At 43.9% G+C, this 23312-nt stretch overlaps 1 protein-coding gene across 7 annotated transcripts in view; it reads left to right on the top strand.

Moving 5' to 3' along the window:
* LOC138261974 (peroxisomal carnitine O-octanoyltransferase-like) overlaps nucleotides 1-23312 on the top strand; it is a 580533-nt gene that overhangs the window by 245919 nt on the left and 311302 nt on the right. For all 7 annotated transcript variants that reach the window (XM_069211577.1, XM_069211579.1, XM_069211576.1 and 4 more), the window contains 2 exons: nucleotides 5708-5820; nucleotides 9641-9765. In XM_069211577.1, the coding sequence (XP_069067678.1) occupies nucleotides 5709-5820; nucleotides 9641-9765 (237 nt within the window). In that variant the 5' untranslated portion in view covers nucleotide 5708. The remainder of the gene's footprint in view (nucleotides 1-5707; nucleotides 5821-9640; nucleotides 9766-23312) is intronic.

Genomic DNA, 23312 nt, shown 5'->3' with positions numbered 1-23312 from the left:
GAGGCTCTATTGGAGTATAATTAGGATTAATCTAACCCCAGTGACGCTTTGGTTCTCTTCACTGTAGTTACACCACAAATGGCGAACAACAATGTTTTAAGAGTAGTCGGGGTCATTCTCAGCATTTAAACCTACAAGCGGGGGCAGCTGTGGGAGAAGTGTTGGGGGTGCGGGTCCCGTACTGCCTCCAGTGTCTGCCTGGTTTGTCGCGCGGATGGGGGGAGCAGCCCTCCCTACTATCCTGGCTCATTGCTTTGCATCTTAATGAGTCCATTTGGCAGGGGTACCCGCTGTGTTGAACCTGAATGCTTACATATGCTTTGTATCATGAGTACAGGCCAGAGTAAGTTCCCCCTACCACAAACCGCTCATGCATGGTCGACTACCCACATTGAACCTCCTTCTATTTATCCAGGGAACCCTGCACGTTTGGGGACATTATGTCTCAGGACCTATATTGTGTTCATAAAAGGCCAGCTGGGTGGAATGCCATTATGCTGGGGAGTATATATTTGCCAAATATTGCACAACAGCTTCTGGCAACATACATATCGTCACTTCTCACTAGATGGTCCCATCTACCCTGGATTATTGGAAGAACTTTAATTGCTTCCTAAATCCCCTCCTAAATAGGTCTTACCCCCCACTCCAACTAGCACTCATAGCGTCATAGTTAGCTTAATGACTCACACACTGGTCCCTAATTGATATATGGCAAGCGCTATACCCAACCTCCAGGAAATACTCCATCTACTCATTACCACACTATCATCACATCTGTCTGGCCTGTTTCCTTTGATACTCTATTACATAACTCAGAGTCTCAGGGGCAGTATACTTGTGGAAGGCCTTGTCAGACCATAACCCTCTCCTACTATATATTATATGGGGGAGCCTATCCCACCATTGTCCACCTGGCTCTTACAATGCACAGCACTTGTGAACCTTGTGTTCCAGGAAATGGTCTGAGAAGCACTGGTCAATTACACAGCCAAAAACAGCGGGACGGCTACCACGTGTCTGGTGGAGTGGAAGGCCTTAAAATTTGTGATGCGTGGACATTGCATCCACTCTACTGTAGGAGCAAGGTGCGTACTCAGCCGGGAGGCCGCCCAGGTAGAGACCAAGAGGCATCGAGCGAGCTGCTCTGGCGGATGCCTCCGTATAGGACGAACTGACTGAGGTGAGCGACTGCCTGACGAACTGACTGAGGTGAGAGACTGCCTGCCTGCCTCTTAGCTGCAGTGTATAGACTTTAGGGTATAACAAGCGAAGATGCACGTGGAGGGAGACAAACCAGGTTGCCTCCTGCTGTGGCTACTGAGGTGTTCGTTGGACAGTGCACCAGTGACTGCCATCCATGTTTCCCTGACACCCATTGCTGTGAACCAGGGCAAAATACACTGCATCTTGTGTGTGCACTACCAGGCTTTCTATAATCCTGTGCCTATGCCATGTCAACTCAGTATTCAGGAAGTCATCTCTGCTACCACACAGCCGGCGGTGACACTGGAACAGAGAGAGCGCCTGAATGGCCCCATTATAGAGCAGGCATTTCGAAGTGCTATACCAGACTCCCCCACTTGTTAAACCCCGGGAATGGATGGCCTGCAGTCGAGTTCTGTAAAACATATGAAGTGGTCGTGGTCCCTAAATTACTCAAAATTTACCCTGCTGCCCTCTCTGCTGGTTGCTGATGCAGCTCCTGATTGAGCGCATAGGGTTGAATGCCCCGGTGTTTGATCACTATTACCTCCAGTGACCCACCTTCTGGTTATCTGGGTGCCACTTAAGGGAGGTTGCTCAATGTCAGAGTCAAGAGCCCTAGGACTTGTGCAAGAACTGTTAATTCTAGGCTCGGTGTTGCCTACACCCTTTAAAATCCTTCTTCGGGTGACGTACGAGTGTTGTAGAGCATAGTGGGCCAAGCTTAGAATACAATTGTATTCCCCGGAGGTTGCACTGGCGTTGTATTCATGCCTTCCAAGTGCTCATTGGTCAAGTGGGAGTAGAACTCTGGGAATCTGTGGGAACCCTTGGTGCGTTATACCATGATGGGGTTCTCTTTGACCTTTGACCAGCTGATAGAACAAACAGTTCTCCCAGTGGGCCAATACCTGACGTATAGATTTCTAGCTGGAACAATTGTGTCGCATCACAGACACAGAAACTGCTCCGCAACCCCTAACACGCACGATCCACTCAATGGATGGCGGTTGGTAACCTGGCTTACTAAAACCATCTCCCATAAAACGTATGAACTACTGGCTTCCCTCCGGCAGACTTGAGAGTATGACATTGGCTACGCACTGACCCAGAAGAAATGGGACAGGATGTTGGTGTACCCACGGAAGGTCTCCCCTAACATCCGCTTTCAGTACATACAGCACAACATCCTACACAGGGCTTACCTCACTCCTGCCATATTACACAAAATCTACTCTACAGCACCATCTGACTGTCACAGCTGTTGAGCCCCTGAGGCTGATGTAGTGCACATATTTTGGAGCTGCTAAGCCTTTCACACTCTCTGGACGGAGGATTACACGACCCTCACCTGGGTTATGGGCTGTGCGGATCTGGACTGCATGGCCAGCTTTTTGCTGGGCCTCTACAAGTGCCACATGGCTGGTGGGGCTTTCAACGCTTTATCTCTCTGACGCGGCTGGCAAGACAAATGACTGCAATGCATTGGAAGGTCCAGATGCTGTCAAATGTGGCACACTGGCAGGATGGAACTATTCAGTGGGGCGGGACCAAGGCTGCCACACTCTGCCACAAGGAAGCTCGTGGATTACAGAAGCACCCCATTGCGTCTGCATGGGACAAGCTTCTCTCCACCTTCAAGGATGCACCAGCCATTAACAGTAGCTCGGACTGACCCAGCATGCAGTGCACCCCCAGTGACAGTGCTCCCCCATCACTGATGCGTCCCACCCTCCCTCCACGTTTCTCCTTTCCCTCCCCCCCCCACTCCTCACTCTCCAAAAAAGGCCCCAACACAGAGTGGGTATCACTGTGCTCTCCATTGAATTCAACTACATGCACCACTGTGGTGCCATCGCCCTCTACCTCAGATAGTTTGTAGCCATAACTGCCCTCTGCTTGTTGCACCTACTGCACGACCTTTGGATTTTGGCTCACATTTTTGATTATGCTATTTTATTATCATAGGTTGTACTGCCATGGCACAGTGAGCACATACTATGTCAGACGTAGACCACACTACGGCATCGCTGTGGCACTGTATATGTCTTTCTTGTAATAATTGTACTTGCTGTAATGTAACGTACTGTGTGAAATCTCAATAAAGATGGTTAAATAAATAAATATATATATATTTTCTTACATTACATCATACTCGTCCATCTTTTTTTAAATCCTACCTTGATCTATTTATGCAGCTTTCCCTTGCCTTGAAACCACTGATTGTCTTTGGCAACCTCAGTACGTGGTTGTATTTCTCCACTTTACTGCAGCAATGTAGTAGTCTTGAGGGTAGGCAACCTCTTATTCCGTCCAGTTAGGAGTATCCGCAATTTATGCTTACAGCACCATTCTTGAGTGTATCATTACCTCAATCACTGTGGTCTAAAGAAAAAACCTACATCTCTAACTCTATTGTAATGCCTCCAGTGTGACCCCTAAAGAGTTATTCTTGGTATTAGGATAATGTTAAAATCCTTTAAGCAATACGCTTGCCTCTTCAACTGTCTTAAGACAATCATTACGTGCCTTACCAAACCTTTCAGTGATCGAATAACCATGTTGGATTAGCAATGTATTTTTGCTGATTTTCCCTTTTCATTGGAACGTTTTTTAATGTTTCTCTGTCAGTTTGCTTTTCAATGCCCTTCTAAAGTCTCCTTCAAAAGATTTCTTCTTGACAGCTCGAAAAATACGTGTCTGCCCTTGGATCTCTGACCAGCACTCGATTTTGAGGTGTGACCACCTCTATTGACTGGAAGCAGTCACTAGTTTCTTGCTGCGTGACAGGTCTGTTACCCGACAACCACAAAATTGCATTTGTCAAATTTACCTCAAGAAGCCACTCGTAAATCCACTAAACACAGCAAATCTTTAACCTTTTCCTCTCTTGTGCCTTTTGGTTCACGTGTAGACAGAGCAGTCAAACAACAGTTTCAAACATGTACTGAATGTTTTCCCATTCGGGAGAACGTTCAGATAGATTTCAGGCCCAGCTTGAAAAATTAAAGCAGTCTTCCATGACTCAAATGATTGGGTGACAGGACAGAGATAGTGCTCTGATGCTTTTGGACCTCTCTGCAATGTGCGAACCATTGACATCCACATAACCTCCAACAACTCGAGGAATTTGAAACTCAGGGCCTCAGTCTCAAATGGCTGACCTCTTTTCTTTGATAAAGAGCTCAAGGGTAAAGCACTTAAACTCTTCCACTCGTCTTTTGAACCGTGAGATTTCTTCAGACATCTCCTATTCTCTCCTCTGATTCAATTGTTTTCTAGACCTTTTGCCTTTTACCTACATTCACTTTTTGCATGCAGTTTTTTTAAATTTCCTAACACCAAGTGAGTACCAATCCTTAAGAATCATCTGGGGATCCCACCATGTTAATTTCTATCAGAGTGAATGGACATTTAAATGTCCTCTTAAGTTAAGCCATTCCAAATCAGATATTTTACTTGCACGGTCTTGCTGCCCCACTGGGGTGCAGCTGTGTGGGCACAGCCTGTGGGCCACCCAGCCCTTTACTTAGATTGGGAACATATGAACACATCTTGCCTGCATTACACGGACTCCACGTGTTCCCTGTGAAACGTCTATTCATTTTTAAATTCCCGAGGCTTTCATTCTTCTTTTCTCAAACCCCATGCACGAATGAGATATTTGTATAGCACAAATCTTGTTGAAGATAGTCCGTGAGTGCTTGTTGGAGTAGTTAGATTCCGAGAGCATATGTGGACTCTTACTCTATAGGCATCATGCTGTACCATCTGAAGACTCTTTAGATCTGGTGGCATAGATGATGATGTCCTATTATCTTTATTTTTTTCGTTTTGCAATTCTTTGTCTCCAGCCTGATGGAGTCCTGGCTGCAGGTATGCCAAGAGCCGCAAGAGGTGGTGAGTTTGAGACAGACTGGCGCGGGGTGCGAGCTGCGATCGCTTTCTAATTGATGCACCTGGTTTTGAACATGGAGGGTGCGGGCAAGGGGAGACCGTAAAGTTCCCGTAGGTCAGTTTTTGACTCCATTGCTTTACATTTCTTCAAGGCATATTTTTATGATGCCATCAACTGTGCATGCGAGTTATATGCTTCGTGGTACTATGGGAATCTGTAGTGTAGTGGAAGAAGAGATCAGTTCTGAAAGCAAATCTCATTGGACGGGAAGTTCAATTTTCAGTGCACTCGGAGGACCTCACGTTTTAGGGGCGGCTTCTAACGTGCCTGGTGTTTTGACGTCAAGAAAACTGCGCGTATGTTTGTCATGCTCATCATTTCTTTTTCAAAATGCAAAAAACAAACTCAAGTAAAGTATACACATTAAAACCGGATATGCAAGGCAGTTGTTTTGACAGTTCTCATCTCCCTACCCAAGTCAACATCCTTTTAAAAGTGTAATCACACATTTTAAAAGTGTAACTTTAACAGTGTAACTGTGATTAGTTTTGAAATGTATCTTTTATTAATGAAAATGTATATTGTTTTGTGTTGATTTCAAAGCATGGCAAGTCCATCTGAATCGAGAGATGAGCGGACTTTTCAGTATCAGGACACACTACCATCTCTTCCCGTGCCATCTCTGCAGGAATCCTTACGGAAGTATCTTGATGCAGGTATTTTGCCAAATGTGGTTCAGGTATATTACAAAATGTGGCTAGGAACCATTCTAGGGATTCAGTCTGCTTTATGTATACCCCCTGAAATTCAGTCATAACAAGTGAAAAACTTTCGGGGTGGGACAGAAGTTTCTCGGTGGTATTTAATTCCTTTATACCAGCATTATCTTTACTCAAATGGAAGTTTTGTGACAACGCTATAATAATATAGATACCCGGGATCATTCATAATGAAATAAAACTGTAGATGACTGCAAAAACCTAAAATAATAGGGCATCCAGGTTGCTTAATTTTGTTGTCGAAAGTACCTCATTGGTGCAATGTACATGTGCTGTAATAGGGCTGCCTTGCCAGAATAAGATGTGTGGCTTGAAAAGGACAGCAAAAACTGCATGTAACTTCAGAGGTTGCTTAATCAAATAATAAGATAATACTTGGACCGTTTTCAGAATGAGTATTGAAAAATATAAGTACTCTCATCTTGCGAACAGGCACACCTTCAGAGGAAGGATGCAGCAGGAAGTTGTGATTGTTTGGGTGTGTCACTGTGAGAATAGGATATTCCTCTCAAGCTGGCAATTCTCCCAGTCCCAGGGTGAGGAAAAAGACTAAATGGGTATTTAGTAGGTGGGTAACGCTGTCCTAAGGTTTTCATCGCTTACCATCATTGGATGAAGCTCTGACATGGTAAGTCAGTGAGGGGAGAAGGTGAGTTCCCGGACTAGACTTTAAATGGGCTTCAGTGTTTCCTGCTTGTGGCTGTCTCTGGCCTTGCTGCTATTCTTCCTTTTCATATTTCCTATGTGTCACAAGGTGGTCCTTATGGCCTGGTATTCCCCTTTGTTGCTGCCTCTCCCGGGCTCAGTAGACACTGAGCTTTAGCCTGCAGCGTAAGAGAAACTAGTAACACACACAGGCTATGGTCCTAAACAACTTTCGGCTCTGGAATCCAAGAGCTCTGAAGACACATGATGCCACGTGGCACACCTCAACCTGTCAGTGTAGTTGAGGGACGGGGTTCTGTTTCTTGTTATCGTGTTGCATGTGCATGAATGTTTGTGTGCATCTGTATGTCAGGGAGGCTGTGAGATGGTACAGAGTTGCCCGTATGTCTCAGTCTCTCTTGCTTCCAGCTACAGCCAAGCCCATCAGTTACATATCTCCCGTATATCATGCTGGAGATGTTCCTGCATCAACAGAGGCATGTATGGCTGATGGGTTTTGTAGGGGTTTGGTGCGGTGTTTCTTTGGCATTAGGGATTAATCCTTGCTTAGAGGTGGTGATTTGAGGATAAGTAGTGGTCATCCCTTACAAAAGTGTGACTATAGCATATGTGCCGTTGTGCAGTACATGCCAAACCTGTGATACTGACGTAAGTGTGCCTCCCAGCCATGGTAGAAGGAATCACTGACATAATTATGTCCCTCCCACGAGGTTGCACAACATGGCATATTGCAGACAGCTTGGCCATTACTGTACCCATCCCTGGGCAGATTATTGTCTCTCTTTGCATTATTGTAGCAATCCTTCAAATAATGCTTCCCACCCCAGGCATAGTTGTGGAGAACACTGGCTTGCATTGGCACAGGTGTAAGATAGCTGTCACTGTCAAATTGTTGCCACCCTTAGCATTATGGTTGCAATCCCTAACATAATGGTGGTCCTTGCATTTACGGCTATTCTGCCAGTCTACGCCAAGTAATTGCTTTGTGAGAGGATTCTGTAATGTCTGGGGACTTTTGGTGTACTGCAAGATGGTGCAGTGTCAGAACATACATTGGTTCCCCAGCACCAATGAAGGCCTAACTCCCCACTCTCAGTACATCTGTTGCCAGTTATTTCGTCTTCTCTTAAGTTCTCTGACAGTAATATAATATAACTAACCCTGAACCGATAAACATTTTTGTTATATTTTTCATGGTAATACATCACGTTGCTTACTGGTTATCAGATGAACATGAGCTTATACGTGTTTAGAAGACACTTTGAAATACCCTTTCAAAACTAATTTGACAGCCTCTATGAACTTGAATTCAGAAAGAAAGAGTGGCAGCCTTCTGCAAAGTGAGTGACCATATCGTTACTACAAATATTTAAACTATTTGTCAATACCTTTTTGAAAACACCCCACAACCAAATTTCATATAAAGGAAATGGTACATCAAGTAGACAAGCGCCTTATTCGTCTAAAGACTGCACTATTGCAATATTGTATATGCTGGCCTCCATAAATCACAAATCCAGAAATGACAAAGTAGCTCAAATATGCCTGAATCTTCAGGAAACATGAAGCAGTCTTTCTTACTTTGAAATCTATTCATTAGCTTCAATTACAGCTAGGAATCAGTTTCCAGGTACTCTGTATCTATCACATGCACAGTTTCTTCTGAGAAAAAGGCATTCTCTCTCTGCAAACTCTGGCCACGCAGAACTGATCCACAAGAAGTCCAAGATGTACCAAAGTGAGGCCAGATATAATAACATGAGGAACATCCAGTATCTCTTCTACAGTACAAGTTAACCATACACTTAAGGATCCCTCAAACTATGTCAAGTCCAGGTAAGACATGTAAACCACTTTTTTCAAGGACATATTTAGAATGGTCCCTGAACTGCATCACTCACCAACCGTTCCACTGCCTGGTCTCCACTCACCTGTCTGGCCTCCTCTCAGCCAGTACCTTCAAAGTCCTGATATCTTGGATTTTACAAAGGTGACTCGCCTTTCTCTTATTTACTGATCGAATGACCTGAACATCGCCTTTTGTGAGTCCTCTGGAACTTCTGCTTGAGGGTTTATGTTTCCTTGAATTATCACAACTGCCTGGATTACATTGTATTGAAATAAGTACTTATCACAAACTCATGCTCCTGAGAAACTGCACCGCAAAATCATACTAAAAGAATAGTATGATTCAGTATTCAAGCATTATCACCTAAAATAATATTGTTCATACTTCTCCCTCATCTGTCTACCTGGTTGTGTTTCTATGCACATCATTAGTTTGATTTCATTTGCAGTTTACATAGATGTGAAGGACTCGCTGCCATTATCAGTTGTCACTTATTCATTTCGATTGTCATTCTTCCAAACGTCACTCTCACACCTAGTTTCTAGTTGCTATCTCTTTTTCGTCCCTTTGTTTAGTGATGGCTTTACTCTTGTACAACAAATGCTTTGACTCTGCTTTACCTCTGCTGACTATCCTGCTTCTCCTGTTAGATGGCCTCGCCGTAAACATTCTGGGCTGTCATAGGCATTGCTATTTTTTTTTTTTGATTATGCATTGTGTTATTTTTGTTGCACCGCGCAACATTTTTGATAAATAATTTGGATAATAAACTGTTTAAATAAAATACAAAATAAAATAATAAACTCAAAACAACTAAATTGATTTTATAATTCTGAGCTTTGATATACTTTCTAGAAACCCAGCATCTTTCATGAGATGAATGCACTCTGTATAAGAAAGAAAATAAGAATGATGAGGAGTTATATGGTGTTTGTGTAAAAAACCCACCAACCCTCGACTGATGATAACAAACATATCAACTTTCTGGCCAAACCTTAGTTCTTTTACTAAGATATGAAATAGCTTTGGTTACAGTTTACATGAGATTCGAAAACATTGTCACAGTTTCCCCTTCACAGCAATTGAGAGATTCTCTGTGGTCACAAACATGTTCCCCTAAATGACATTTTATCTCGATCTGTAGTTTTACATTTTCCTTTAAGATATGTTACTGTTCTAAAGAACTCTGAAATCTGTTTGATTACAGATTGAATCGATGTTTTGTGATTATTCTTTTTTTAGTGAAACCGTTTGTAAACGAGGAAGAATATCAGAGAACATTGAATATTTCCAAAGCTTTTGAAGATGGGATTGGGAAAGAGTTGCAACAAAAATTGGAGGAAAGGGCTAGCACAAAAAGGAATTGGGTAAGTTACTTCTGTATAATGTTTGCATGTTTCATGTGGAATTTTGAATTTGATGCAGTATCTGAAATATACTCACTGAAATAGAACACCACAAACTAAATATATGAAATACTATTGAATTGGGAATTGTCATATATCAAAAATGCCTGCTTTTCAATATTGTATATGTGTGTTGGACCTGCGGCCCTTAATCTTTCAAATTATGAAATATTTTATTTTATGCACAAACAAATACATAAAAAATCAAAACGTTAATTTAAATAGGAAGGTTGATGCTTTTCTAAATTTAACCCAGGCCACAGATTGTCCATACTACCTTCTGCTGGTGCATTTGCTCTGCCCTCATAATGTAATCTGAGGGCCCCAACTTAATTTTTACAGTCTAACTTCAAATTCCTTCACATTTACAGAATGCTTTACATTTTTCAATTTTCGGTTTTCTTTTTTATATACACTCTATTAATCTGTTAATATTAGTTGACGTTCTAAAAATATGTGCCCCCCCGAGTAGGTGAAAATCCTTGTCAGGCTAAACTACAAATGTCATTTTATTAACCTGTGCTTAACTTCTGGTCATTTGACTTAAAAGTAGTCAGGCTTAATTTAGAGGCAAAGTGTACAGTATTTATGCAGCACAAAAACAGTAATAACGTGGAAACACAACACAATAAAAATCCCAAACCAATTTGAAAAAAATATTATAAATTTTAATAAATAAAATGAGACCAAAATGACAAAAAAATCAATCAGTAGAACTCTGTAATTTTAAAGGTTTAAGTAAAAATCGCTCCAAGAAGCAGAAAGATCTAACTGTTGGTATATAGTTGCGCTCTACCGGGACAAAGTCACAAGTTCAGGCCAACTGTGATGGAGTGCAGCCAGCTACAAGGACCAGGTTAGTCCTGCTGAAAAAGTTACCTTCTCAAAGTCCGTCACGTAGAGTTCAAAACTTGAGAATTCACTGAAGTAGCTCAGCTGATGCCACCAAGGAGTCAGGGTAGGAGGAATCACCTCTTGGGAATCAGGAACTCACTCCAGTGGCCAGCAGGGCCCAGGCAGGTCCAGTTGCAGGTTCAGGCAGGGCCCATTGTAGCAGGTCAGCTGTGCTGTTGCAGGTCTGCTTCTGGAGTTTGATGTGTCCATGTGCACAGAACAGGAGGTCAGCTTTGGCATCACTGTGGTAACCCTGGGTCTAAGGAGGTAATCCTCTCTCTTTCAAGCAACACGCGAGACCTCAAGTAGCAGAGCAGTCCCCTGAAGAACAAGGTAGGTCTCAAGGTGCAGGGCAATCCTCTGAAGAATAAGACAGGCTTCAAGCAGCAGGGCAGTCCTCTGTAGAACAAGGCAGGCCTGAAGCTCAAGGCAGTCCTCTGAGGAATAAGGCAGGTCTCAAGCAGTAGGGCAGTCCTCTGGAGTACAGGGCAGTCCTTCTGTGGTCTTCCGCAGGTCCAAGAGTGTACTGAAGAACGGGAATAAGAGACTATTATTTATACCGGGTGCCACCCTTTGAAGTGGGGGTAAAATTATAGTCCATCCGCACATCTGGTTCTAGAAATGTATTTCCTGTGCCTGCCAAGGCTCCAGAGGTATGGGTTATGGTAGTTCAAATTAATTGGCTAGTGGGGAGAGAAAACCTACTTTAATCTCAGTTTTTCATGCATAAATGATGACTGATTTTTTATTTGTATTTTCCTTGTTGAAACATATAAGTAAAGTGACTAGTTCTGCTTCACAATCCTACATACTGCTTTTTCAAAAATTCTTTCTCATATACAACAAAATCTCTAATCTTACGAAAGCAAAGCTACTACATTAAGTTCATTTAAGTCTCATGGATTGTTTCTTGCAGAACAGATAAAGCAACACATGTTTTGCAGCACAATGACCGCATCTTCAGGGTTGTAAAGATAAACATGCATTCCACAATAAATATCACATATCATTTATTGTACCAATGACCTCAGCGTTTTTCTATTAATTCTTTTACCATAAAATGTATTATATAAATTCCCTACACATTATTTGGATACAATCATCACATATTTAATAATCTCTTAGTCTAACAACATACATATTTTGCAGTGAATTGAGATAGCATTCTGGCGTACTATGACAATCTGTTAGTGGGAGAGATTTCAGACCCAATTCTATATGAGGTCTCATTAACATTTTGTTAATACATGAATTCATAGACTTGGTCTGACTCAATTTTTACCTCAATTCTTCTTAATCATGACCAATAATTGTAGAATCTGCTATGAGTCAAAATAAAATGGACAGTAATTTGCTGATCACAAGGAAAATAATGATATCATTATATGCTTTCTTACCTCATATAAAATAGGACGTAGGTGTAGGGTACCATCAATAGACTTCCAAAAAATCTCGTACTAATACTTGTCCAAGCTTAAAGCTAATGTCGGTCTGGTGGGCATGGCTAATGTCCCTGCTATGACTTCTTTGTCTTTAGAAAATTATTTAACATTGAGTCTTTCATCATACATGAATCAGTGATCAGTTCCCACACAGGACAAAGAGTTTAAGCAAAAGAACTGCCTAATGAGAGCTAGATAAAATGAGCAAAGAAAGCATTTACCCTAAAGCACTTGCCGTTTCAGGAGAGGAATGCATAGCTAATGCAGCTGTTTTTTTATAAGTAAGTAAATGGAAAAAAGTGTACTACCGCTAGGCCAGTCTAATATTTAGTACCTACAATACTCCCTAAATTGCTTTAGATCACAAAGCATTTGCCTGACAAACACTGTGAGGTGGACTCTCCTTTCCCATCTTTTTTTGCTGTTCCTGTGACTATTAAAAACGTGTTAATCTACATTAGAGTTAATCAGCTTGCTGATGTTCATGAGTGTTCATGTGCAATCCATTGCAAAAAATCAAATTTTATCAACATCTAGTTCTTGGGTTTTTTCTACCAACTGTAGACAGTTTGCTGTGAGAACTTTGTTTTCATCCTAATTGATATAGGCCAGTGCCAACTATAGTGTTCTACATACCCATAAATTCAGATGTGTAAAGAGAGGACCCAAGTGCTGTTGGTGGATTTTTTAAAATTTAGATCTACCTGTTGTATCTTTTCTGAGAAATGTTTGCTTGCCACTTACATTTTAAGCTTTTTTGCTTTCTATATGAATTTGTGCATTGTCTGGTGCTACTCCTATAGTTAGATGATTCTACGGTGTTATAAGGTTGCCAGATGTTTGTACTTCAACTATTTTAATTTTATGGTAATACCTTCCTAATTTTGCAGTTGTGTGTGATCCGTATTTGTGCCTCGCCTTCTAATTGCATTGCACTGCATATTTGTTTCCTTAGGCTGGTTTCTTTTGTGTTTCCTCATAGAACAGAGTAATCTGATGTCTGTCTGTCTGGTCCGACTTTCAGGGTTTCCTTTTGTGAGTTGTATCCGCCTAGTTTTCCGGTATATCATCACCACCCACCCCCTAAAATACACAGTCCAGCTATCCAAAAGAGTTACTGCAACTTTCCTACCCTTGTTCTTTTTCTTTTTGAAATTCTTTATAGAGGTATGGAACAGACAGGCAAGGAATGAAGGGCGGTATAGCAGGAGAGGGAAAAATTAGGTTAAAAGGTAGGCCATAGTACATATGATACTATACATTATGTCAGATTACAAATAGCAAGGTTGTGTTCTTGAATAATAACAACATCTCATAGCTCAATGATAAAGAAAGAGAAACAATAGAGATGGACACAAATGAACAAACGTATTCACCAAACGTGTTGAAGCCTAAATATCAGTAGTACCAGCGAAGTTCCTAAGTTCCTGTCCCCTATAAGGTTACAAATAAAAGTGACCACTTTGCGGCGTCTAAGAGCAGAGGCTAGGAAGTGTATGTCATCTGGATAAGAGCAGTGCTAAGCAAGTGGCATGGATTTTTTTATTCTGTACCATATGGCCTGCTGCAGCTCATAAAAGAAAAGACAAGCATCCTCAATAGTAATAATCGGTGGGAATGGGGTAAGAGGGGGTTCATGGAGTATACTACCCATGTGAGAGGGGAATGGTCATGCGCGGGTTGTCAGAGACAGTGAAAGGGGGAGGGTAATCAGAACCTGCGGGTAATGGTAAATGAAAGCTTTCAGGGAGCGGCCTCTAAAGCTGCTAGCTGCCCGGCATACGACGCCGCGTCGCGCAGCTCCTAGAAGATATTTGTCCTGATCGAGGGGAAGGTTGCAGGACTGATCTAGGACCCTTAAGTCCTTTTCTTCCCATTCAAGTCATTGGGACGTTCAGGAAAGAGGCATAGGAAGCACAAGAAGTAGAAGCGTGTTTCGGCTTTTTCTTCTCTGACTGCCAATGCGATGATGGAACACTGGCGATCGAGGCATGAAACCTTCGCCAGTTTTGATTTTGCACCTCCCTGATTTTCTGGGAGCCAGAGAGACCTCCGCACTGGTAACTGAATTTTACGAGGCCATGCGCTGTGTATTTGAGTGGGCCGACCCCTCTGGAGCACATTCGGGCCCCATCAGGTTCTGTGCTGGCGGCTTTGGCTCTGATAGGACCCTCTGGATCCCCTTACCAGCACCCCTCAGGTGTTTACCAAGGTGATGACTGTGGTCACAGCTCATCTGTGGAGATCAGGGGTGTCAGTTCTCCCCTATCTCGATGACGGCTGTTGAAGGTGGGCTCGCTGCAGGCTGTCTCCCACCTCCAGACTAAGGCGAACCTTCTGCATTATAAACGTGCTAAAGTGACACCTGACTCCCTTTCAGATGCTCCCTTTTATCTGAGCTGTTCTGGACACAGTGTAATTCCAGGCTTATCCTCCGAAGCAGCGAGTCCAGGATATTCAGGCTATGATACCGATGTTTCAGCCTCTCCTGGATTTTGGTGAGAATGACTATGAGGCTGCTGAGCCTCATAGCCTCCTGCATCCTGCTTGTGACGTTTGCCAGATGGCATATACAGGCTTCGCATTGGGACCTGAAGTTCCAGTGGGCACAGCACCAGGGTAATCTCTCCTACAGGGTCCAGATCTCTGAGAGAACTGCAAAATACTTGCCGTGGTGGTTAACAAACTGTGATTGGGTCAGAGGCAGACTCCTCTCCGTTCCCCAACCACATCTCACAGTAATGATAGGTGCGTCACTTCTGTGATGGGGCAGCTATCTGTGAGAGGTGGAGATCAGATCATGTCTCTGGCAGAATCTGGACTCCACATCAACTTGCTGGAGCTCCGAGCAATACAACTGGCATTTAAGGCCTTCCTACCTTCCATCAAGGGATGGCTAGTGCAGGTGTTCACAGACAACACCACTGCCACACTGTACTGCATAAAACAGGCCCGGGTGGGGTTGTGGACCTTTTGTCAAGAGGTTGGGCGCCTCTGGGCATGACTAGAGCACCAGGGCATATCCCTGGTGGATCAACACCTGGCAGGTTCTCTGAAAGCCAGAGTGGACAAACTCAGTCGCCCGTGCCTAGCGAATCACAAGTGGCATCTCCACCCGGAGGTGGCGCAAGGTCTCTTTCAGCAGGGGGGAAAGCCTTGGTTAGATCTGTTCGCCTGTGCAGAGAACACGCAATATCAACAGTTTTGCATGCTGGCATTTCCAAGGCGGCTCTTGCTCTGAGATGCTTTTCATCTCGAGTGGAGCTCAGGCCTCTTGTACGCCTTTCCGCCCATACCGCTCCTGACAACAGTTCTCAAGAAAATCTGAAAAGACTGGGCCCAAGTCATCCTTGTGGCTCCAGACTGGGCACAAAGAGTCTAGTATCCTGAGCTGATCATCGATCCTCCGATCGGGCTGCCCTTTCAGGAGGATCTTCTGTCACAACAGCAGGGGATTGTCCTCCACCCAAACCTGTAAATTCTCTGGCTTCTTGCGTGGAGATTGAGTGGCGACAGTTGACAGCTTTTGACCTTCCTCCTGAAGTCTTTAATGCCATTCTTGCAGCCAGGCATTCCTCTACCAGGACAGTATATGCCTTCAGATGGAAAAAGTTTGTATTATATTGTGCAGAGAAATCTATCAACCTGCTTTCTGCTTCTCTCTCTGATGTCCGTCTTTCCATTCTTACCCTTGCCCAACAGGGCTCTGCTTTTGGTACTCTCAAGGGATATTTTTCTGTTCTGTCTGCCTTCTTGAAGGTTGCCTATCCAATCCTCTTCATTTAAGTTCCCTACTGTCAATAGGTTTCGCAAGGGGCTAGTACATATGTTCCCCCGTTTGCCTTTCATTATGTCGCAGTGGGACCTTAATTTGGTTCTTACATTTTCGATGTGTGCTCCTTTTGAGCTTCTGCATAATTGTCCCCTCCAGCTGTTCACACACAAAACAGCTTTTCTCATGTCAATAACATCTTTCTGGAGGCTTTGTCATTCAAGCCTCCCTATTTGTCTGTTTTTCCACACACATTAGTGCTTTGCACTAGGGCCTCTTTCCTCCCGAAAGTGGTGACCCCATTTCATGTGGGCTGATCTGTCAACTTGCCGCTTTCTATGGTCCTCCACACCCCTCCAAAGAAGAGGATTGACTCCACTCTCTAGACCCAAAAAGAGCGCTGCCATTCTACCTTGACCACACACAAAAGGTCTAGATGGATAGCCAACTCTTTGTGGGGTATGTTTGAGCAAAGAAGGTTCATGTGGTGCAGAAAAAAACTATTTCACGCTTGGTCGTTTCTGTATAAAAATGTTCTATGCACTGGGCAAAAACAGCCTCCTGAGGGCTCATTTCACCAGAGCTAAAAGTGTAACAACTGCGTTAGCATGTGGAGTCCCAGTCCTGGACATCTGCCAGGCAGCAACGTGGGCTTCCCTGGACACATTTACCAAATACTACTGCCTGGACAGTCAGGTCCGCAGGAATTTTCAGCCGTTTGATCCTGCTGGACTTTCTAGTTTAGAATTTTTCCTCATTATCCCACACGGCCTTACCAATAAAAAAATGGAAGGGGCCACATGGCCTTAGCTTCATTAGTCCTGCAGACTCCACCCCCTAGGGCCACTTTTTTGGGGGAGGGAGGCCACATGCCCCCCCTAGACCTCATTAGGCCCTGGGGCCCCATTTCCCATGGCCTTCTCCCACTTCCCGAGCCTCATTAGGCCCTGAGGACCCTGTACTCCTGGGCTTTAAATATTATAATGAGGAGGGGGACCATGTGGCCTGCCTCCTCGATCCTCATCAGACCTTGGGGACCCCATCCCCCAGGGCTTTTGCTATTATAAAGTGGAGGAGGCCACGTACCCTCCCTTCTCCCCCCTTCCCAAGCCTCATTAGGCGACTAAGTGGCTCGGCTCCCCAAGTCTCCTTAGGCCCTGGGGACACCATCCCTCAGGCTCTTAACACAGGTAGGTGGACTGTGCGGCCGCCCTCCCCCAATTTATTAGATTGGGCCCCAAGAGATGAGGTACCCAGAGGCGAAGGCAGCCTTGGAACAGGGGACATGCGCCCCTCCCGTAAAAAGTACTTAGGACCCCTGGGAGATGGGGGTCCCTGGGGCCAGAAATGACCTGGGGAGGGGACCTAGGCGCTCTATACCCTAACCTATGCGGCCCCGGCTCCTTCAGGCTTATTATGGCCAGAGGGGTGCGTGCCCCCTTCCTCTGAATAAACAACAAAGTGGCCCCAGGATTGGACCTTTAATTGAAGAATGCGGCCCTGGCCACCAGGATGGCAGAAAGAATTACCAATTTTGGCCCCTGAGAGGTCCCACTGGGTTTCCCGCATCAGGCCTAGGCAGCGCAGGGTATCCCTCCCTGCCTTCTTATATTACTTATTTTCTTGATTTTCTTTTTAGCTTCAAGGCAGGGGACTGAGACCTGTAATGGCTGCAAGCAACATTTTTCTGATGTTGCTGGCAGCCAATCAGAACTCTTGCTCTTGTGAGAGCATGACTCCCGCTGGAGCGAATTGGTCCAAGGAAAGTAAAGCACTTGGGCCAATCAGAATGCTCTATTTTAAAATTTACGCTCCTGCAAGAGTCTCTCGAGCCTCTTGCAGACCCAATCGTCAAATATTTTTCAACCTTAATTTCTCAAAAACTCTTGAATGGACTTCCACCAAATCACAAAAAGCGCAATCTGCGAACCAAGATCTAGCTTCCTGCCAAATTTGGTGTAATTCTGTTCAGAAGTTTTTATGGTAGCGCTTCTGACAGAAGTCTGTGAAAAATGCATGCGGATTTTGCATTTTGGGACCCCCATTTTCTCTCAGCCCATGCTTGACGGATCTCTCTGACACTTTCCATGCACAAGCTAGGCAAAAAGAGCCCTTTTTAGGAAAATGATGTGGAGATTCGTCAGACGGTGCCAGAGTTACTAGCAACACAAAAAACGCATTTCCTGGCGAAACACTGGCCTAACTATAACTACCCAAAGTTGACTGCCACTGCGTAAAATATATATTCACTCTAAAAAACTAAAGTTAAAGTAATGTTACAGTTAGGCAACAGATGTTCAGTAATTGACTGTTGAATGTAGAAGAGCTGAGCCTGGCTGTGTGTTATATATTGGTGTAATAAGAGAAGACTCACGCTTCATGAAGTGTTCAGAGTGCTCCTTAACATTGGCGAAGAGTTCCTGTGAGGGGCAGGACATCCATCAACACCCCTCAACGAGGAATTTGGCATGAACCAATTTGTCTGTGGTTCATTAAATGGACATCTATGCTATGTGCATCTTGCATGCACTGTCTGCCCCAGGACCCTGAATAACAAGCTTTTGATGCTAGGATTTGCATCCTTTCAATCTGAAGTGAGTGTTTTCCCCTGTTTTGGGTCACTCTGTTTGTCAGTTTTCAGCGTGTAGTGGGTCTGCTGCGAGATAATGGGCAGCACGTGAGCATTCTTTATTCCTCATTTGAAGCACGTGCTGCTATGGGCAACCTACCTTGTGCGAGAAGCCACATTGTTAAGGTGCTCGTGCGGTCAGGTTTCTCGTGGCCACACAGCTGATCAGCAAGGCTGTGTGTTCAGGGGAGGCGGCATTGCCATGGGCGCTCGAGTGGCCTGCCGCATCTCATAGCCACACAGCTTATCGGCAAAACAGCTTATCTTCAAAACAGGGCTCTATGACTTTCTAGAGTGGTGCCTCCAGTTAAGCAGTGCACGAAGGCCATTTAGTGACTAACGTGCATGTCACCGCCCCATTATTAAACCTATTGGTTAGTGCCAAGGAAGGGCGTGCCTTACATTGTGGCAGCCAATTGGAGTGTACCTGGAAAATTAGCCAATGCCAGTGCTATTTTGAGATCCTTTTCAAGCTAGACTGCTGACTGCCTTAGTTTGTGTTTCTATGGTGTCTAGAAGAACTAATGCACGGGCTGCGTTAAATTGCAAATTCTATGGAGGGTTGAGTGCATAACAAATACTGCTATTACAGTTACATAATTGCAGTGCCCAACGGATAGTTTTGGAGACAGATTTCCTAAATTTTGAGCACAGCCTAGATCCAGTGTTTTTATTTTGGATTGTTGTTTTAATCTATTATTTATGGAGTTGTTGTTTTACCTTGTGTATTATGCAGTTGTTATTTTGACCTGTTGTTCCATCTTGTTATTTTGTTTTTTTATTTTTCCTTGCTTTGCAGGTAAGTATGGGATCAGCAACTATGTCTCATTCTCACAATTCTTGTCTGTCTGTGGGGAACTTCTCTTGCCCTGAAAAAATGGAGGAAGCTTTTTGACTCATACTTAATTGCCATAGGGTGTGTAAAATTCTCAGTGGCCAGGAAACAGGAAATTTTGTTGCACAATCTAGGCATTGAGGGTCGGAATATATATGAGAGTCTTGATGATATCACACTTGGGCATGAGGAGGGCCAAGCTAGAGATGTCTTTTGAGATGTCACTTATGATGTTGGAACAACATTTTGGCCCGTGCATTAATGTCGTCATGGTGAGGTATACGTTTTTTTCCAGGGTGCAGGCAAAAACTGAAATGGTGGGCAACTATGTGGCCTTGCTGAAGAGTTTGGTGTGCACTTGCAAATTTGGGGACCTATCAGATTCACTTATTACAGTTAAACTTGTGCGTTGTACCAATGACACCAGAGGACAGGAAAAAGTATTGGCTAGAAATCCTACATTGAAAGAGACAATAGACATTGTGGAGGGGATGGAGCACACTTCTGGCTGGGTTAAGGAGATGTGGATCACACGTCCCACCACAGTGGAGACAATAAGAAACACTAGTTATGGTAAAGAGAATAATAAGGACAATAAAAAAAACCACTCAGAAACCTGCTTGGACCATGGGGTCAGTCCCGGAGAAAGACTCTAAATTTAAGTGCTTTAAGTGTGGAAGCTCTGACCATCTGTCTAATAGCCCTCATTGTTTTGTGCACAATGGGCTCTTTTTAAACTGTGTTAATAAGGGGCATTACACCCATATATCTAAAAACAAAAAGATACAGGAAGTGTGTGAAGCACTAGGGGGTCATCAAAAAGTCATTATACAAGTGTCTCTTCCCACGCAAATGTTAATAACATGGATGGAGGTTATGACGTGAGCAAGTTAGAATGCCAGAGTGTGAGATGACCATTGTTGGGAAGGAACTGGTTGTACCTGCTGATTCAGGTTCTCCATTTACACTCATTGGAGATAAGAATTGGGAAAGAGTCTATGGGAAAGAGTATATAAAATTGTTGCCTCCAGCTATTAACCCAAAGGGTTATGGGGGGGGCAACAATAGACTTATTTGGATATACTGTCATGAAAATCAACTTTAAGGGTAAAGAGACACTTAGCAAAGTTTATGTGATCAAGCGTGGAGACAATCTTTTGGGTTGATGGCACCAAAGAGACCAAGGTATAATTCACAAACCGAACTCGAAAGAACAGATCCTTTTGTTCACCATTGAGAGTGCGTGTTCTAATGTGATATGAGACTTCCAGGATGTTTTCAGAGATGAATTAGGCCTTCTGAAAGACTTTCAGCACAAACCTGTTGTCCACAAAGTGAGAAGGGTGCCTCACCTAATGCTGAAACCCCTACAGGAGGAGATGTATACAGTAAAGTATTGAGTCTGTGAATGATTGAGGAAATTGACTCCTCTGAGTGGTTTTCTCAGATTGTTCTGGCCCCAAAGGAGAATGGTGACAAGATCAGAATGTGTGTAGATGGCTAATATAGCAGAAAACTTGGCTCTACTCAAGGGAACGTGCTTAGTTTAATGGACTTGTCTGCCACGTAGCATCAAGTGCATTTCCATGAGGACTCTAGAGCATTAACATCCTTTGTGACGCCACTAGGAGCATTTTGATTTATAAGGATGCCTTTTGGGCTAATTTCGGCATGTTTTCAGCAGCGTATGAAGACGGTATTCAAGGAGACTGATTCTGTGATGTTCTTCCAAGTTGACATCTAGTGTGATACATCCAACTAGATTGCTTCTTAAGAAGGTGGCTAGTTTTGATTGGACAGAAGATTGTGTGAAGGAGTTTTGTGTAGTTAAAGTATACCCATGATGCCTACCCTGGAACATTTCTACACCTCTAAAAAGACCTAACTCACAACTGATGCAAGCATGAGGGTTTGGTGCTGTGTTGTCTCAGGTGATGGACGGAGGAAAATGGGTTGTTGCCTTTGCCTCTCGCTTACTAAGGGTTTCAGAGCAAAGGTATTAGTTCATAGAGCGAAGGTTTTAGCCTGGGTGTGGGCATTGGGCCATTTTACATTTTTCTTATGGGGCTTACCTTTCATTTTAAGAACAGCCCCTTCTGTCCGTCCCAAGTTGCTGCTTGGATGAACAACTCGTTGAAGCTTAATGAAGACAATACTGGAATGCTGATACTTAGTAAGAATCCCTCCCTCTGGGGACCACAGCACTGGCCGGGGACTCTAGGAGCTATGCCTGTCCCAGTTCCCAAAGTCAAGAACTTAGGCTTGCTGTCCATAAAGTCTACGGTGGCAAAGGTTTCTGCCAGCTGTTTTTCGACTTTAAAATGGCTGCAAAAGTTCATTTGGATACTTCAGTTATCTGCTCAAAGAACTGTGATCTAGGTACTTATTCTGTCTAGACTGGATTACTGGAACATCCTGTATTTGGGAATGGATAAAACCTCTTTGAGACACCTACAGGTGATGTCGAATGCGGCCGCCAGACTGATGCATAAACTGAAAAAACAGGAATTGGCCACTCCCCTCCTTCACAAGCTCCATTGGCTTAAAGTAAAGACACACCTTCAGTTTAAAGCCCTGTGGTGTGTTTTTAAAGCTAGGGAAGGGACTGCCCCTCACTACATGACAGACTTGATAAAGCCATATCATCCGGGTCGTCCACTCTGCTCAAGCAACCTATCTCTTTGTACGTCCCCTAGATTCAAAAAGGCTTGCATGGGAGATCGTTCCTTCCAAGTTGGAAAGTGGCAGCAGAGAGACAGTGTCTCCAGATAAGCGCTTATTCACAACAACCGTTGGAAAGATTCTAAATAGGTCGCCATGTCAATTTGATTTTGGGATGTGTGATTTGAGGCAGACATGAGGAATGATTCAGCCTCTGTTTCTCCCGAAGTGTTAACGGTCGTTCCTTTGCACATCTCGACCCTAAGCTTTCAAACTCCCTGCCGGAACATTTAAGATTCTGTCCTTTGTCTACTACTTTTTGCAGACTTCTAAAAACCTGGCTCTTCTGACTTAGATAGCTGGGGGCACTCAATGTCTTGCTTAACCCCCAGGAAACTCTGTTGGAGTAGGCTTTCGCGCTATATAAGCTCTTAATGTTGACAGTAACATATATATATATATATATATATATATATATATATATATATATATATAAGTCTCAATGGCATGTGTAGCTGCAGATACACATGCTATGCGTAGCTCCTCCAACATCTAGTGTTGGGCTAGGAGTGTTACAAGTTATTTTTCATCGAAGAAGTCTTTTCCGAGTCACGAGTTCGAGTGACTCCTCCTCTCGGTTACAGTGCACATGGGCATCGACTCCATTGTTAGATTGTTTTCTTTCCGCTGTTGGGTTCGGACGTGTTTCCTCTCGCTACGAGATTTCGAATCGGAAAGCCTATTTAAACGTCAGTATTGTTTCGATCGCGTTTTCCACCTAGCATCGAACCGATAGTACAGTTGGACTCTAGGTTTCACCCTTCTGGGCGCGTGCGCCCGACTCTGGCCTGTTCGGGCCTACTGCGTGGAAGCCTGATGGATCGGACTCCATTTCGATTCTGCCCCCGTTGCCACGCGAAGTTCCCATATACTGACCAACATCTAGTTTGTGATTTGTGCCTTTCTCCGGACCACCGAGAAGAAGATTGCGAAGCCTGTCGATCGTTTCAATCCAAGAAGATCTTGAGAGATCGCAGAGCCCGAAGATTAGAAATAGCGTTGAAAAGTACATACCATCTCAATGTCATGGAAGAAGAACAGGCGCAGACAGCAGTCTTCGTCCGAGATACTGACTCCAAGCAGGAATTGGAAGAAGATAGGCCTATCATGGCTGGTCAGCACGTGAGTATGGCTGCCCCTACACTCATATATAAAAAAACTACCAAAGGCCTTGGGTATACCACTGCCGGAAGGCCATGGTTCGGCCTGAAAAAA

The sequence above is a fragment of the Pleurodeles waltl genome, chromosome 10 (genome assembly GCF_031143425.1).
Source record: "Pleurodeles waltl isolate 20211129_DDA chromosome 10, aPleWal1.hap1.20221129, whole genome shotgun sequence".
In the NCBI taxonomy this organism is placed as follows: Eukaryota; Metazoa; Chordata; class Amphibia; order Caudata; family Salamandridae; genus Pleurodeles; species Pleurodeles waltl.
Note: the sequence above shows the minus strand (reverse complement) of the source record. Positions and strands in the feature narration are given on the sequence as shown.